Source organism: Cystoisospora suis (assembly GCF_002600585.1).
Source record: "Cystoisospora suis strain Wien I chromosome Unknown contig_220, whole genome shotgun sequence".
In the NCBI taxonomy this organism is placed as follows: domain Eukaryota; phylum Apicomplexa; class Conoidasida; order Eucoccidiorida; family Sarcocystidae; genus Cystoisospora; species Cystoisospora suis.
The window spans coordinates 88558-106724 of NW_027153022.1; the positions used below are offsets into that span (position 1 = coordinate 88558).

Below are 18167 nucleotides of genomic sequence, written 5' to 3' on the forward strand. Positions count from 1 at the left end.
TGAGGGTGCGAAGTGATGAATCTTCCTTCCGTAGGAGGAAGGTTGTTCAAAGCATATCTCCTCCGCTGAGGGTGGAACTAATAAATCTTCTTTCCGTACTACGATGCTTTTCCGGGGCCTTGGTCCTGTCGAGTTTCCTTTTTCATTTCTTTCGTGTGTGTCAGCAAGCAAAACCTAACGAAGGTGTCGGATGAGGTGACAGGCCCCCCCCGGCTTGTCTGTGTCAGTAGCTACCTAGCTAGCTCGCCGTCACACCCGCCAAGTGTTCGTTCGCCACAGCTCAACAAACCAGTCGTTTAAATGGTCGTTCCATGAGTTTTTTCTTCAAAACCTCCATCCCAGAGATCGATGCGTCTCTTGTAAAGTCCGGGTTTGTCGACCCAGGGGTACTAAGAGAACTTTTTTGCCAAGGGAATGAAATACCTGTCAGCCCAGAGAGCCCGACTTTGGATAGTTTCAAAGGAGCTATCGAAAGGCAGAAAAGAGAAACGGTGTCACGATCGCACACTGGGTGAGTGTTTGTGCACTCCGCTCCGAGTAGGTGACAGCCGGGTTCGAGGCATCGACTCAACGGCCACCTCTGCCGTCATCAATACGTCTTGGAGCCCGGACATTTCTCTTGTCGACAGTACTTTTCCTTTCCTTTTGCGGGTTCTCGAATCAATCGCCAGTTCCGTCTTCATGTTTCTCGATTAAAAACCAGCAAGAGATTTCTTTGCTTGGAACACCACGCCACGCCGAAATCAGAAAGTAGGAAGGCACACGTTTGGGTGAAGTCTCAGTAGGTGGACACTACAGATTCCTTTACAAATATTTTTCTGACGAGTGCTGAGGAAGAACACAACGTCTACTAAATGGTGAAAAAGCCGAAGAAGCGACTAGGACTGTATGGGTAGGTAGCCTCAAGTGCGGTGCAAGCGGACATGAAGCAGGCAACGAAGAGAGACAATCAAGAAACCCTTTTTTCTTCTGTATCTGAGGACGGTTGCCATGTATTGAACACACAAGAACGAAAAGATGACCTTGTGTCTGACCCTTTCTGCAAAAGAAAGTCCGTGTTCTATTCGTACAAGAGGCATAGATCAGTGTAATCTGTTCACATAATAATTTTGTCCTTTAGTACATGCGCGGGGCGTCAGCATTGCTTTGCTGATTTTGTTGTGAAGGAGAAAGACGTCGTGTCCACTGTCCATGGCATATTCCCCTGTTTGGCACTTCCCAATAAAGAAGCAGAAGAGCTACCTTTGTAAGCTCCCGATTTTCGTCATGCGCAGTTGGTGAAGACTGTTATTTTACTTGAATGGAAAGAGAAGCCAAGGGATACTCGTCAGGGCTTCCGTTTGTTCTTCGCTGTCTGAGATACCTGTGGGTCTTTCGACTAGCCTTCTAATATGCAATTCCTTCAGGCCCCCTAACTCTTACGCCTGCCAGTATTGACGCACACACGCCACGGACCTCTCACTGTTTTTGTTTCCACGTGAACAGAACTCCCTCTCCTACCGCTTATAGTACCACAGGGCGTTAACATGCTACAACACTGCGACCAACCAGAGAGATCTTCCGTCCAAGCCTGTCTGCTGAGTGTTGCAGGTGAATGAACTACTAGCACTCGCCAAGTCAACACGTGCGAGGTGTCTACAAGGTGCGGATTTAAGAAATTCGTATCTGCCCCAAGGGGTGACTTGATGGCTTGTGTGTCAGAAGTTTCTAGGAGGAAGAGAGTGGACTCTCGAGTTCCTGGAAGGCTCAATAGGCTGATACTCGAGGAAGCCAACGGTGTTCCTACACTGCTACACCTCACGTCGTACGAATGAATACGGAGCTCACCGAGGTGTGGACTGTCCGCCACTCTACGAGTGACTCACGTGAAGAGTGGGTTGTCCGTCAGCAGTGAGTCCTGCGAAGTCACCCAGCTTGTTCCTCCAGCGAGAGAAATCCTGTGGAGTCCATCCTCAGAGCCACGAGAACACGTATCTACTGCTCGCAGCTGTATCGTAAATGGTCATGTAACTATCCAAAACGAAACGACTACTGAGAACACTTTGTCGTCCTGTTAGGACATCATACCGGCAGGGAAGGCCAAAGGCTTCCTTCCCTTTCGCCGTCCCCCGTCGCTATCTTCCCTCACGGCTTCGTCGATTCTTCGGGAGTTTGGTGGAAGAATGTCTGGTGGTACTTGCAGTTCCTCATCACGTAAGAGGAGCAATCAGTGTTTGACCAAACGTGCTGTTGAATCCACGGCGGTTCGTTTTCAGAGACGAAATCCGACAGTCCCACGTGGCTCCTCCCTCCTTCTGGCTTCTTCTTTCCCTCCTATCCTTCCCTACAACACTCCATCGGACTGAGACTTAGCAGGAGATCCTCAAGCGGAGCCCAGTTCTTTTTGTCTCTTCCCGGCCCCCTTGCTGCCTACTTGCTCGTACAGCTGCGGCGGCCCTGGCAGGACCGTCACCGTCGCCCCCCACCACCACCACTCGTACAACCGCTCGTGCTACCATGCTTGATCAGCCTCCCCAGTCTTCCTCTCAACTGAACCTTGTACTGTCCTTACAGCTGCTCCTCCCAAGACATGCGTAAATGACTCTTCCGGTGGTCCTAGTTACGCCCCATCATTCTCTTTGCTGCTGTTTCCTGAAACCCTTGTCCTCAAGTTGCATTTCTGAGTATTTTCAGCTTGTGGAGTGATTGTGAAGGGCTACTTTGTCATTTCATCGTCTGGTCTGCGAAGCGCGCAACCTACTCTTACAGTTTCGCAGCCATCGCTACCCCCCTTCCCACTCCTTTGTGTGCGTTAGTTTCTCTTCGTAGAACTGTGGCTCCTCCAGTCACGTCGGTAAAGGAGAAGAGAACGCAGAGACCAAGTTTGATCTGGAGCGTATGTAAGCGTACATCATCTTTTCTTCCGCCCCCCCCCTCCCTGCCACTCCGTCCGGTTTTCATCTGGGGCTCTTGGCCTTCCTTCCGTTCTCCAAAGAACAATGGGACCTCCAGTTGACATTCCAAGGCTCACCTCCGGTACCGCGGCGTACCCCCTCTTCACCGTGTGTATTTGTGGTGGTGGAAATGCAGCACACGCCGCTGCCGCTTGGATAGGCCAGGCGAGTAAAAACATCTGTGTGAATGTTCTTACCAGACAGCCAGAGAAGTAAGTCGATTCTCTCAAATGAAATCCCTTTGCCGCAGTGAAAACTCCTCAATCTCCTGCGGCAGTATCCATCGTTGGCCCTTTCATTTTCATCCCATGTCGTTAAACTCCAGCAGTTGAGAGCGCGTGCGCAGACAACATCGGACATCTTTTCTTCCGTGGCTCTCCCTCCCCTTGCCTTCCTGATCATATAATCCTGTCGCAGAGTTCCAACTCGCCTTCGTGTGGCATAAAGGTGTCTCCTTATTTTCCATGTCCTCCCAAGTGTTTTCTTGTGTTCCTTTTTCTCCTTCCTTCAAGCGGAGACTAGAAGGCCAAGCACGTTCCCGTAGATCGCACCCTGCTATAACAGTTACTGTAGTGTAACTGCTCCATGAGTGTGCTGTTTCCGCCGGCTCTGCTGATTAGGAAGGGAGCGAGCTGGTGTCAACGCACTTGGTGTATGATTAGCTTGGGCAGTGACCTACTGGCGTTGTTTCTTTGCAGCCAGTCTGTCCTTGTATCTCTACACACCTTGGCCTTGCTTCCTCGGTTGCTGTGGTTGCACTGCAATGGACCCCGGACAGCAGCTGAAGTGAGAGTCGGCATATTTCAACCTTTCCCTTTTGCGCCTCATGAGTCCTCTTGGATCCTCTATAAGGAATGTGAAGAGTCACTGTTAGCGCGAAGACTGAGGAGAACGTGAAGAAGGCATCCCGTAAATGTTCACTGCGACGAGGCCTGTTACTGAACGCACCAATCAGCTTTGATGCTGTGAATCTTTCTGCATGTACGTGGTGTATTTCTCTCATATGCGTAGACTGGACTGCTAGCAGAACCACTAGGCGTGTCTAGGAGAGCAGAGACTCTCTGATGGACTCGGGGGTGATGGTGAACAAAGGATAGTGTATTGATATCATCGTGGTGTTTCCATCTTTCCGTGTCTTTGTAGGTGGAAGAATGAGATTGTTCTGGAGACGAGAATATGCCGTTGGTCTCACCTCGGCACCATTACAGGCAAAGTCAACAAGTAAGAAATTAAGAAGAGACACACCTAGTCCCCTTGGGTGGTGGTGGTGGTAGCTCGAAGAAATTTTTCTGCAAAGAGTGTAGCTGCTCTGCAGTGTGCAGCATGTATGCAGTCGAATATTATTTTCAGTGATGAGGGGCAGCATGAGGTTCGCTCGTTCAGATTTACGTGGGCAGACCTCTGTATATTCATATATATACATATAGCATGCGTGAGTTAGATGAGATCTAATGTTGCCATCCACTGGAAGACTGATACCGCGTCAATTTCTTTTTCAGAATTTCTCAATCCCTGAGGAGAGGAATCGAGAAGGGGAAAGGATCCGTCGAACGCATTGCTCTGAATCATCCGCTTGTTGGTTCAGAGGTACACGTATGTGACAGTCCATCATCCATGCCTACGTATGTGTCTCTCTCATGTTCCTGTTATTTGCGCGGAGGTTTTCAATTACATCCCTGTATGGACGGACATCTGTGCTCTACGAATGAGTATGGACTAAAGACGTGTAAAAACTGTCTCTTTCGATTTCCTGTCTCTCTGTAGGTCTGTATGTCTGTATGCACATACAAATCTATACATACATACACACACGCCCGTGTAGGCGCGGCATAGTTGTAAGGTAGGGCGTAACTAACCACCCGCGTCTCTTTCTTTGCTTGTCTCTTGTCCGTCACAGGGTCTCCTCGGATCCAGCAGAGGTTGTTTCTGAAGCGGACATATGTATTGTGTGTGCTCCCGCCAATGCTCACCTTCCCCTGCTAATGAAAGTCCAAGCTCATCTGAAGCGTGGAGCGATTGTAGGTACTATCTACGGTCAAGGTAAGAAAGACAGTGCCATTCTACTTCATCGTCTCTGACGCGTCCCGCCCTAAGAAAGCAGTGCGTATCGGCTTCTCTCGGAGACTCAGTCTTCTGCCGTCTGAGCTCTCCAATGGCAGTTTTGGGCTGTGTGCGTGGCCTTGATTCTGTTGGAGTGAAGGCGCAAGTTTCTTTCTATGGGTTTTTATCCGTGTGTTTCTCTCTTATGAGAGGCAGCCGTAGTCGATGGCTTACCGTTCTTTCGGAAGAGTCTAGAGACAGATACATGTCTAGGTGTTTGTGACGCAGGCGGCTGCAATACTACTCAAGGACGCGCTCTGTATGTATATCTACAGACTAATGAAATGGCGTGAATATACGTGGAAATACTCGCCCCTATATCCGAGACGCAATTTACTCCTGTTTGACGCCTCTAGGACTATGGTATTTCTCTTTTTTTTGTCCGTTTAATAGGTGGATTTGACTGGGCAATGATGAGGGCTTTCGAGTCGAACAGAGAGGCGAGAAAGAAGCTCGGGGGGTACTTTGCCCTGCAGAACCTTCCGTGGCTGTGTCGTATCATTTGCTACGGTTCTTCCGTTGAACTTATCGGCCCGAAGGACTATCTTAATGTAAGTTTCCAGGGATTACCACTGCTGTGCCTCCTCTATCCAGCATTCTGAAAAACTTTCCGTTAAGACTGCTCCCGTGGATACATAGTCATTTCAGCTCAAAGTGTTTCATATGGGATGGTTACTGAACCGAGTAAGCCTGTATGGTTCTCCTGCGGCACACACGGCAGACGCTTATACACCGTCTCCAACTGCGCGTGGTATGCAGTCTCCTCTTCTGTATATGGGATGAAATCCCGTCGTCGTTCACGTGCAGGTAGAAGTTTATCTTTGTCTTGTGAGTTCCTTTGTCTGGACTCTGAGAGTGTATGATAAAAATGGCCTGCATACGCTTTTTCGTGTTTTGCTTTTATTCAGGCGGCGGTCGTGCCTGGCTCGCTTGCACATCCGGTTCGATTGCTGGTGTCTCTTCTCTTTGACATGCCATGCAATCTTCTTCCGAATTTCCTTGCCATCACTCTCAGCCCTAGCAATCAGATTATTCATCCGGCCAGGTACGCGCAGACACGTTAAGGTTCCTATTTTTAAGGTGTGTATACAGAGGGCTAAACACCAGTTGCAACTGCTGTTCTGTGTCTGAAGCCGTCCTCCGAGCTCCTGCGGCATTTGTTATAGGAGAGGCTCATGAGCTTGCAGAGTAAGGGGTGTGTTTGAATGGCGGTGAAAACGGGTCTCTCTGCATTTAGAAATGCGTACCCAACTCTTACACCACTGTAGACACATATAAATCTACACATGTGTGAACCCATGTTGTAATGTAAAGAGACAAGAACTGATAGTACGTGCAGCGATAGTTGGATGTTTTACCGGGCAGACTTTCCTGTCTCAGCCTCTTATATGTCGTGAATGAAGGTAGGCCTGTTAGTTCTCTCAGCTGGTGTGAACTTTTTACTGACATGTTTATATGTCGTATGCGTTTGCCGGTGATCTTCCGTTTACACGTGTGTGTTGTAGGTACTACTCAATTTTTCACAAGTGGGATAAGAAGAAGCCGCTGACAGAGGAGGAGATGCAGTGGGGGTTGTACAATGAATTTGATGATCTAGCAGCCGAGTGGCTCGAAAAACTCAGCGATGAACTCCAGGCAATCAAGAAGGGCCTGCTTGTCAAATTCCCGCAGCTCGACCTCTCCGACGTCCTTCCTATCAAAGAGCGCGTTGTTAAGCATTACGGTATGTTGCTAGCGAACACTTCTTCCTTTGCATAGATGTGTATTTCTTTGCTGCGTGGCTGTCTCCGTACAGCTTGCTGAAGAATACCAGGATGTACACGCCGCGCGAAGTGTACATGATTCTACTGCAGATTTTCCATACGTCCCTAAGCGTATGCATTAGTGTGGGTTTATGGCGTACACGGTAGACCGGATGTTACGAGCACAGTCGTCGCAGCCAATCAGACGTGCGCAGTGGTCGGTAAACGATCGCATGTCTAGGTGGCTGGATTGCTTTGTATTCCCAATTGTGAAATAAAACATTGTGCCGTGATTCCAACAGAAAGAGTATCTATGTGTAAGTGCATGGAGAAAAGGCGTCTGTCTGGTTGCACAGTTGTATATGAACATCGTCGGTTTCCATGTGTGAAAGGCACTTGCACCTGGAAAAATGCAAGCGCCAACTATATGTGGTCCGGCGTACACACAGCCATAACACAGACACACAAGTTCCTGTCCGATTCATATCGTGATAGGTTCCATACAAATGCATTCGGGGCGGGTCACGGTCATGAAAGCTGTTGCGAGCTAGATTAGACCTCCTTTGATGTAGCTAGTCTCTGGCAGGCGTATTGTACGCTCTTGGTATTTTCCTGGGTTTTCTCATAGTGATACACCCATTCAGGTCGTCAGGGAGCATTGTATTCTTTCTTCTCATTTGCGAGGGTGCGTGTACAGGCAAGGATGTTGGAGACACGACAAATTTGAAAACCATAATGTCAAGCAACAAGGGATATGCGGGCTGCCGAACCCCGGCCACGCCGGTCGAAGGTAAGTACGCACGCCCTCGTACAGCCAGTCTTCCAGTAATCCTCTCTTGTGAGAAGTATCTTCGGTGGCGTTGCTGAAGCACGGTGAGAATTCTCTTCTGTGCGATCTCGAATAGCAAGCACTTCCTGTGTATATGTGGCACGATACAGTGGGTGGTAAAATAGACAACGCGGTCTTCTGGTGTGTATGCTCGTTTCTTTCGGCGACATTGATGCTGACTATGTTTGCTCGTGGTTAGACTGCTACAGTAGTGACCGATCAGGTGAAAGGAAAACATAAGTGCATCAGTCAGTGCATGTAAACCGCGCGCACTCATCCCTTTGTTAATGCAAGTATGGGACATCGAGCCTTGAGTGTACACATGAAGAAGTAGACTGCTCATCTGTCTCTGTGTCCTCGGGGTGGTGTGAAGGTGGTTTTCTTTTTTTTGTGCTTCGGTTGTCGGCTTTCCCAGGAGGATACATGCCTGCTGTAAACAGCCGGCTTTTCAATGAGGACGTTCCCTTCGGTTTGTGCGTATTGAAGGATATGGCGGAGAAGCTGAATCTCGCGACTCCATCGATTGACTTTATGATTGAATGGCATCAAAATATCATGGGAAAAGAATTCTTGAAGAACGGGAAACTTAACCCTGATCTTATCCCAGAAACTTCTTGTCCCAGAGCATACGGCTTTACTACCCTTGAAGAAATGGTAGCTCCGTCACTCATGGCACAGCAAAGCGATTTGCCTTTCACGCAGATCGATCTCCTTGGAACGGAGAACAGATCCTAGGTCCAAGGAATCTTGAGATAGAGACAGTTGTGTTGTGTTTTTACCTCTTTCGTGTTTTAAGTTGTTCTACCGATTTTTTAGACAAGGGGACGGTTCGTCGTTGTTTGGGTCTTCTGAGGTACGCCAGGGGATACATTTTGATGTAGGACCTGATAGCTTATAGAGCGGGGTAAAGGGGGGAGGCTGGGGCAGTTATGGAGTCCTCCATGTTACTGTAGGGACAAGGAGCCTCGCACGTCGTGTTGAGGTTTCTGTCTGTTGTAAGCAGTTGTTCATAGGAGCCATGGACCTTATTTTAAGAGAAGGGTGCGAATAACTGTGAGTGCTGGCATAAATGTACGTGTATATCGGCATTACACGCGTTCTATTCGTATAACGAGTCGGGTTGTTCTATCGTATCGTATCCGAGTTGCCAACGCCATCGACAAATCTTCCGAATCAGCGCTAGTCCTCAGTTTGTTTTCTCCTGGCATCATGTCACTTATTGTTCATGAGATCAATGTCCGAGTGCCAACTGCTCTCTTCGAAATGGAGTTGCAAGCCAAAGCTTTTGTTCCTTCTTTGTCGCTACCCCCCCCCCTTCTCTCTCCCCTCCTCAACCTGCTGTTGCGTATCCATGATACCCATGTCGATGAAGCTTGTCCTACCTAGAGAAGGAACGATACACGAAGAGGCAGACGGGGTCGGACGGGTCTTGTGGATGGATATGTCTACATTCTGTTTTGCCCATACTCGAAGCGGCACCATTTATTCAGGTCAGTTCGGGCCGTCTCGTGAGAAGTACTTTGCATGATCTCGAAACGAATCTTCAGTGTTAGGTGGCTTGAACTGAAGGAAACATCGAGGGCGCGCCTCCCTCGGGGAAGAGACATACTTAGGAACCGCACACTAAATGGGACGGAATACGAGGCAGAAAGTAGTTTCCAAGTTCCTGGCTTCACTCATAACAAGTTTGTCTTAGCGCATTATACAAGAGCTTTGTTCCTTCTCCAGTCTTCCAGATTCACAACTGATCGCAAGACTTCGGTCGCTTGGAGGAGACCGCCATTCTGACCGACTGAACTGAAATCGCAGCCGTCGTCCATGAGCCTCACGAGTGTCTTGTAGACTAAGGAGGGCCTTCTGGAGTCAGGTAGTCTTTTCTGAGATACCCGCGCATTTGAGAAACACGAGGCAGCAAGCTCGTGGAGAGTGCAAGGCGCAGAAGCGCCATACAAGCAAAATCTTCGGAGATGGGCATGCGCTATCATGAAGTAGCGCACTCGCCGATCGACACCTTTTGCTGCTGCCAGCCCAGGCACATGTAGTAGACTCCGACAAAGCCCTCACCCCTGGCCTTGGATTGTTCGCCAGGAACGCAGACGCTACAAGGGTGAAGGTAAGGAAAGCCGCCTTATCCAGTCACTACAAGTCCAGCTGTATTGACTGGATGGGCGCAGCTTTTCCAAGAAAGCTAGCCAGCAAGCCGCACCAGTTCGCGCATGCACACCGCTCGCCTGTGTGAACAGGGGGGGCGTTTCAAAATCTGTCAAAAAGAACTTCCGATTTTCCTGCGTATGAGAGACTATTTTTCTCTTGTTCGGGGCTGTAGTTCAGCTACGTTTTCTCAGGCTCCTGCCCCGTTGCACGTCCTGGTATACGAATCGAAGCCACCTTCGACCTCCTCACTGTCCGTCGTGGTTCGTTGCGTTCGATGGGGTCTTCAGAGTCCGGTCCTGCCGCCTTCAACCTTCTTTTACCTCGCTGATTCGTTCACACTTATGCTTTATGTCTATTAAGCTTCCCTTCTTGTTCAACACTCAACTTCTCCTCGGAAATCATTCGGCCGCTGGACACCTAGCAGCAAGAATTACTTTTGAACGGGCTTTGGGATGCATGCGCGAGTCGGTAGATTCAGATATTTGAACAAGTTCCTCCTGGTTGGCCCCCGTGGTCTGCCTTGTTTTACCTAGTATCGCTGGCGATTTCACTTGCCCCAGGGTGGCGGTTAGCGGTAGTAATAATGTGATAATAGGTAACTACGTATGCGTCCAAACACATTGGCCGTGCCCAGATGTCTTGTGCATGCCAACTCGTTTGGTTCAGTTTTTTCACCAGTTCACCAACCAGTTTTTGCCTTCTTCCAAACATGGCAGCACCAGGACACCGACATTCTAGCGGCGGGTCACGGGGACCTGGTCTCGTCTACGGGAACTGTCTCGGGAATGGCGTACACCGGGCCTTCAGGCCGAGTTCTCTGTTAGCGGAGACTGAAAAACAGCTTGCCGGAGGGCAGGGACTTAAGGAAGGACGGCAGAGGACAGCCGAAGAGGAACAAGTGTCATCAGAGTGGAGAGCGAATCGTCTGCAGGAGCTCAGGGTATTTTTGAGAAAAGCAAACCGAGAACTGAACACGGGCCCGGAGACCCAGAAAGCCATCAAAGAACTGACCCTCCTCCAAGAAAATCCTTCGATGGGCCCTCCTCCTGATGTCCTGGCAAAACTCATGAAGAAATCAAGTCAGAACGGCACATCAAACAACTGCGCGCCTTCTTCGCGCGGATCGGCATCACCATCCGAGAAGCCGCCCCCTGACAGACCATTAACCGTCAGCGAGTTGCTACAGATACAGCTGCGGGAAAGAGGAGAGGCGTTGCTGAGGCAAAGAGAGAGGGAGAAGCAGGAGGCGCAAGCTAGACAAGAAGCCAAATCCGCTAGGTCAAAACCCCGTCCACGAGTCAAGCAACTAAGTTCGCCGTTATCATCACGCCGCGCTGCTCCTGAGAGAAGAAGAGAGTTCTCGTCAAGGTCTCAGAAGAAGGGTCCAATGATCGTAGGCTTCGAAGAAAGCCGACGAAAAGCCGCTGCTCATGGAATAATTGTAAGGAGGACTCTGCCAAAGCCTGCACCTGGCGCACCCGTGCAAACGTCGGGGCTTCGTCCCGAAGATGAAGTAGTGTCAACAGGTGTCAACGGGGTGGTGAAGCCTGCAAAGAGATGGGTTGGAGGCAAGGTGTATGTGGAAAAGCGTACGGGGACATCAACGGTGACTTACAATCCGCCTGGACGTGCCGTCTCTACGAAGACCTCTCCCGCTCTTCTGAAGTCAGAGGAGGCCTCTCCAGTTGTATTGAAGTCGGAGAAGACCCGTTCAGTGGCTATGTCGGAAGACTTGGGTGGAAGTGTCAGTGAAAGTGTTTCTGAAGAAGGGAAACTGTCTACTCGACCCCCAGTCTGTTCGGAAGCATCGTCGTCGTCAGACTCAGACTCGGGCTCTTCCCTGTCGTCTCTTTCTCCATCTCCAGAGCGTGCAGTAACGCGCCCACAGACACCTCCGCGGACGCCATCGATACACGCGAAGACGAAAGGATCTGATATGGCGTTTCGTTTGCCTTGCTCTTCTTCCTCCCCCCAAGCACCGGCTTCTGTACTTCGGACGTCTCCCATATCCGAGGGTCGTCATAGTAAAACATCGGAGCGCCCTCGGCCTCCGTCTCCAGCTTTCCGAAGCGCGCCCCCAGGCGGGCATCGACTATCACCGACAACTTTCCCGGCTCGACAGACAGCCTCGGCATCCAGTGTTTCGTCTGTAGGGACGAAACAGAAACCGACAATGAATGCCGGTATGAACAGACTGACAAGTAACAGCAAGGCTCCTCTTAAGTGCGTGATTCCAGGTGCAAAGTCTACATCCACGGCAACCATCAAGACTTCTTCCTCTTCGACATCTCGACCCCGTCACGCTCCTGTTCCAGATCTGACGGGTGCAAGCACCGCGCCAAGGAAGTATATCTGCGGAGTCCCTCAGCCACCGCGCCGTCTTTGTGTCATAGGCAATACTAATAGTAATGCACCAAGAAGTTTTATTCCTGCTGTAGCAGCAGCCGATGCCGCTAGTAGCTCGTCAACCACTGATCGGAAGAGAAGTCGTGATGGAGACATTGAAGAAGAAGCAAGTGTTGAGGCTGAGCTCCCTCCTTGGCGGCATCCAGGACTAGGGACTGGTGCTGCGTTCGGAAGCAAGCGGTTTGGAGCTGCTCCTTGGAGAAGCCGCATCGCTCCTCAGGAACACGACAGTGATATGTCAGATTTCATTGTTGACGATGAGGAGGAAGAACCAGACTGGAGAACAGAAATGCGTGCGGTGACCGGCTATGATCCTTCTAGGTATGCTGGTGTCGTCGAGGAATGCGAGGAAAGCAGTTTCTTACGTCAGAGCGCTGAAGAAAGAGTCAGCTCAATCGTGGCAAAACAGGAAGATGACGAGGAGTACCGGAAGATACTTCTAGAAGAAAGGGAGGAACGGAGAAATAGGAAGTTGAGGCGTGGTTGACATTCTGAATCTCCTCTCCTCTGTTTTTTTTTACTCATCTTCTATAGCCTACTCCAAGTCACTAGGCTTCCGGCCTCGTCAGCAGGGGCACACATTTTGTGCAAAATCTGTGGTTCCATCGCTACCAGTCGAGTATTCTGGTTGATACTCCGGTTGCTTCTTTCTGAAATGTCTTTTCAAGGGTCCCGTCGCTGAGGCCGCCGTGTGGCCTCGCGAGGAAAACGTTATTCGATGTTGTATCGTGATGTTGGGTCCTAGCAGCCATCTTCACACTCTTGGAAACGGGCGGCAGCTCGCCGTCTTCCTTCGTCTAAGGCTGATGTTCGGACGCTTTGTGAATCTCCTTAGCTGCTCCCAGACCGAGGATTTGTTGCCGCGCACCTTCTAGGTTAGGATTTCGAAAGTTGCCTAGCTGAAAGCCGTTCACGTTACGTGGTAGTCTGGGCTCAGGCGCTGCAGCGACCTTGAGTTCACTCAAAGAAGAGGTCGCTTTGTCTCGAAACGGAAACACTAGAGATCGCAGAGTTTCGCGGAACCGCCGTCACAGTGGTGTCACATAGCGTTCCCGGTGGCTCCCCTGTTGGCGAGCATCCTAGCCCCCATAAATTTACAGCGAGCCCTTTGACTACAGCTGTGAACAACGTCTCAACTGTTTGTCTGCTGCGTGATATCCGCAGCCAGAACAGCAAACTGGAGTGCCAACAAAGGAGCAATAGATCCATCCTGGTTTGTTAGATACCGGCAGCAAAACGCGGTCCTTTACACTGCTAGAATTTCCATTCCACCACCGGGCACTCATGTTCTGATCACTCAGGACTCTAGCTTCGCTACTAGTCTGTCCCACCACAATAGTTGGAGATTTGAAGTGGGCAGCCAACTGCGACTACGTCTCAATGGAAACCAAATCCACTTGACCAGGAGAGAGGGCGGCAAAGCATGCGTGTAGGCGACAAGAGAACTGTGGAGATCCACTTGTTCCGTCGACTCACTTCCGTTATGGGAACCTATGAAGCCTGGATATGGAGTCGGATGCAGAGCGAAGCAAGCACGTTATCTGCTAAGAAAACCACGTGAGGATGCGGAGCTTGTTTGGCCCGCAGTCTTCGATGAGGGCTCCACCTTCTCCCCCCCCCCGATGGCTCTCGATAGAACACGACAGGCAATAAAACGGCTCAGGCCCCCGGCCGCCTAGTGGTCTGCGCCAAGCAACCCAGCTTTCTCGTGTTCGCTGCAGTCCGTGAGGACCACCTCGCTTCTTACAATTCATGCCCCTTCCGCGTGGGCAACGCAGGCCATTTGTGAAAGACTACCAGATTTACAAATGCAGTCTGGCCGTTTGAGGCCGGCGAGGTCCGTTCACACGTAAGACTGTTTACCCGGTTGGTGCGTTGACAGTATCCGGTGTGTCTTTTGTCGGCGATCACCCTCTAGGGCTCACTATCTCATGACCGGTCACGGCAGGGATGTACACGGTGGCGGGAAAAGAAGAGCGATAGAAGGTATCTCCGAGCACCAGCATTCCGGAAACAGAAACGGCACAACAAGATCACTTCAAGCGTTGGCAGCCTTTGACGCATCGGGCCTCGCCAGTCACTGCCCGACGCGAGACTGTGCCGGAGACCATGCTGCGAACAGTGCTTGGGGACCATCTGCCTTTGAACGATAGAGGTGCCTGCCTTCTTCCACGCCCAGCTGCCTACTTCAGAGGAGGCCTCCCAGATTTCTTCCTAGTTCGCTGCATGCAGAAGATGTAGTTCTCTTGCAGCTTCTGCCTCCTGACTGCTACGGCAGCTTGGTAAGCCGCGTCAAATCCCATTTCCATAGTGGGAAACGCTTTGAATCTACGCATACCGTGCTCGTTCCAAGTAGCGACCCACAATTTCTCTTCCGTATCGAAGTAGACTCCCCTTACACCACTGCGCGCCACGTCAGGCTTTGCGAGGGAGTTGAGACGTCCCTGTCTCTTCAGCTGCTTCAGCAGGACAATGGCTTTGGCTCTCGCGCGTTCCCAAGTGCCACTATTACGTCCAATGCCTAGACCATCGGGCAAGCCCTCTTTTCCTCGTCCACCCTTCCGACCCCTACACGAGAAAGGCCGGAAGACCTGTACGCCATTAGAATACCACATGCACATGAACCGTTTGAACCGGTGGTCATAAATGAGATTCGGCCTGGAGTTCTGATACAAAGGCACACGCGTTCGCCGAGACTTTTCTGGCCAAAAGAACTCCTGACGACGGCCAAGACCCGACTGTATGACCACGCCGGGGTCACGACGCGGTTTTCGGCGCTTGAGTCCCCCTGCACGTCCACCAAAACTCCTAGCGCTTGCCAGCGACCACGGACGGCTGGCTCGATGTGCTATGAGACTACAACCAACCACTGGGGAACCTGAACAGCAGTCCGCGCTTAACCCAACAGCTGTACCAGACATAAAGCTACGTCTGCTGGGCGAGAAGCAGGTTCCCAGCCAGTGCCAGGCAGGTAGCAATAGAGTTCTATACGTGCTTGGAGGTCGTGACACCCCAGCGCGTGAATCAGGCAAAGAATTGAAGACGAGTTCTGCGGACGCCTTTTTCACCCTTTGCCCTGAATTGGTTCGCGGATGCGTGGACGGACCGGCACCATTGGTGCCGAGGGGCACAGCGACCTCCAGAAGCGGGCGTGATTGCTCACTCCATATATCACGCGACAGCTGCGGGCCGACAGAAAACTGATGCGACCTTTGACGGCGGACGAGATCGCACAGCTGCGCCATGTGCCGGTAGCTTAGCGTGCGGCAGAGCAGGCACGCCGGCACTCTTTGCAAGACAGGAGAAGCAAGAGCTGTCTCAATTACCATGGTGGCGCACTGAGGAACCCTCCATCGCTTCTACTTGGGCCCGGTGCCCTCTAGCTGAACGGCCAGCAAGCAGAAAGCTTGCTCCCACCTCGGATGAAGACGCAGCTCCTGCACCCGCGCACACACGAGAGGAGCGTGCGGCTGTGGGCACACACGCTCCTTCACCGGGACAGACTAAACGCCTGCCGCCGACTTCCTGAGACCCCTAATTCAATGAACACGGATTCGATCTCAGAGCGCGACACACCACGTAAGGCGAAAAACTAAAGGAGAAAGTGGGACTAGGGGTGCGGTGAGAACAGGTGAGGTTACAACCAGCAGCAACCAGCAGCATCACGCCTACTGCTACGAGGGAAAAACTCCAGGAAGGAGATTATAGCTTCAGTACACTTCGTGCTGCCCTAGCGCGAGTCCGTCTCACAGCGCATGCATCGGAGGTTTGCTTCGGCTGCTCGCTTCCATCTCTGACTCTTCATCTAGTCTCCGGCAGCTGCCGAACTAAACCGTACACTTCGTACTGCCCTGGCGCGAGTCCGTGTCATAGCATGCGTCGGAGGGTTTGCTTCAGCTGCTCGCTTTCATCTCTGACTCTTCATCTGATCTCGGGCAGCTGACGGACTAAATCGTACAGTTCGTACTGCCCTGACATGAGTCCGTCTCACAGCGCATGCGTCGGGGGGTTTGCTTCGGCTGCTCGCTTACACCTCTGACTCTTCATCTGATCTCGGGCAGCTGCCGAGCTAAACCAAAAGAACGGTCAAAGGGCAGGCTTTTACCACTGCCTCAGCCATGAAGTAACTCTCCAGAAATACTCTCGGAACCGAGCCGGATATCAACTGTTCGTTAATACGCCTAGAGTTGCAGCAACCGTCACCGCAGGGTGCCCAGGGAAATGTCACGTTGTCTCGAGATGTATTGCTTCATCGGCTTGGCTCGACGCGAGATAAGCTAAAGTCGGCTGTACAGTGCGCATGGGGCTTGCGACAGGTTTCGACCTTACCTTCTTCAGTTAAGTTGGCAGTAGTGTAGTGAGTGTCCAGAACTGCGGAACTCGGTGGAGAGTGACGGCGCAAGCGTCAGTGGTAGCCCGTGCTGCCGGTCTTCGGAAGCGGACCACCGATCATCCTGGAAGTAATCTTCTTTTTGCCATAGCTCTTGTTGCTACTCTGTCAGTGTGTGCTGCTGTCCCTGGGAGCGAAGGAGTAGCTATTGTCGCATCTCTCAGGGCTGGCGAAAAAATCGCTGCTGTTGTTGTAGCGGGCAGATACCAAGGCAAAGAGGCTGGACCCTTCGGACAAGCCTCTTTGCCTCGGTCGCCCTTTCGGCCTCCACGCAAGGAAGGCAGGAAGACCTGTATACCGTCGGAATTCCACATGCACATGAACCGTTTGCAGCGGTGATCACAGCTGAAACTCGGCCTACGCCTTTTTGCGTGTCGAGCCTTCTCTAGCAAAGAGGGCTCCCGAGCGCGGTCTGGACCCGGTGGTGTAGCCATGCTGGCTTCTGGAAGGCGTCTTTGGAGGATGGAGTCCCCCTGCTCGTCCGCCATGCTACCCCCCTCTTGCGCTTGCCAGTCACCGAGGACAGCTGGCCTGACGTGCTGACAGGCTAACCCAGACAAAGGAGAGCCTGCAGAGCAGGAGTGGCTGCTCAACCCAGCGGCTGTACCAGACAGAAAACTACGCCGCCCGCGAGAATAGCTGGCGGCATTGGTAAGGACGCAGACAGTGAGGTGCATACCTGGTTAAAGGCCTTCGCAGCCAACGGCGGTACGTGACGTGCTCGGGCTCGGTTTGGTTCCCGGATGCGAACGCGGACTGGGGCCCCGGGTGGTGGGGTTCGCGGAGGCCGACGGAGGCGGCGTAGCAGACGACACGCGTCAGCTGCCAGAGACTCGGTGCGGCTCCTGACGGCGAAAGAATGGCAAATGTGCGCCACACTTCGGCGGCATACTCTGTAGTACAGAAGGCACGTGCGGCAGCACGTTCTGCAAGATGAGAAGGCAGAACGAATTTGTCTCTTTTGCCTTGGTGACGCACTGCAGACCGCGAACCGCCCCCGAACTTCATCCACTTCCTACAGCACGGTGCCCACTTGGCCCTCCTGTTGGACGGACAGGAAGCTCGGTGCCCTCTAGTACGTCGGATGAAGGTGTCGACAGGTTTGCCATCAGTAAGACACCACCGCCCACACATCGCGTGCCGCCGCAGCGCAAGCCCTTCTCGGATCCCCTGGACTCACAGGTTTCGCCTCGACTGATCGTTTGCGAGTGTGGTTCTTCACCAACTGGCCTCTCACCCAAGGCCGCCCTCCGGGCAAGCAGAAGAACGCCCAGCACTTAGGACGCTGGCAGTCCTGATGTATGTTGTAATGTTCCACACCTGCTCACCGGTAATAGCTTGCTACCTTAGCAGCTTGACTCTATAGTCGGCGTTGCGGGGAAACGGCCGGGGCGATCTCACGCTGCTCAGCAAGTATCACTTCTTCATCTTCGTCAACGAAAAGCAAGACGACATGGGACGACACTTACCAGCACAAGGGGGTTCAGCAGATCTGCGGAGCTGCTTTCGCCGTCGTCGAGGCCAAGGACGTGCTACCAGTGAGGCTAGCTATCACCAGAGTTATGTTTTTACGTCACAGGCGACGAGTGGGCACCCGGGCGTTGTACCGCAGA

General features: G+C 51.8%; 2 protein-coding genes across 2 annotated transcripts; one reads left to right on the plus strand and one right to left on the minus strand.

Moving 5' to 3' along the window:
- The first annotated feature begins 2351 nt into the window (after positions 1-2351).
- CSUI_000590 (spt2 chromatin) lies at positions 2352-12991 on the plus strand. Its single transcript, XM_068060824.1, has 9 exons — positions 2352-3145; positions 4077-4154; positions 4831-4973; positions 5427-5584; positions 5942-6078; positions 6539-6756; positions 7473-7565; positions 8020-9717; positions 10425-12991. The coding sequence occupies exon 9, from the start codon at positions 10468-10470 to the stop codon at positions 12649-12651; it is 2184 nt and encodes a 727-aa protein (XP_067927207.1). The 5' UTR covers positions 2352-3145; positions 4077-4154; positions 4831-4973; positions 5427-5584; positions 5942-6078; positions 6539-6756; positions 7473-7565; positions 8020-9717; positions 10425-10467; the 3' UTR covers positions 12652-12991.
- Positions 12992-14004: 1013 nt separating this feature from the next.
- Positions 14005-16088, minus strand: CSUI_000591 (ap2 domain transcription factor ap2ix-6). Its single transcript, XM_068060825.1, has one exon. It carries the CDS (start codon positions 15491-15493, stop codon positions 14348-14350), a length of 1146 nt encoding a protein of 381 aa, XP_067927208.1. The 5' UTR covers positions 15494-16088; the 3' UTR covers positions 14005-14347.
- Between the last annotated feature and the right edge of the window lie 2079 nt (positions 16089-18167).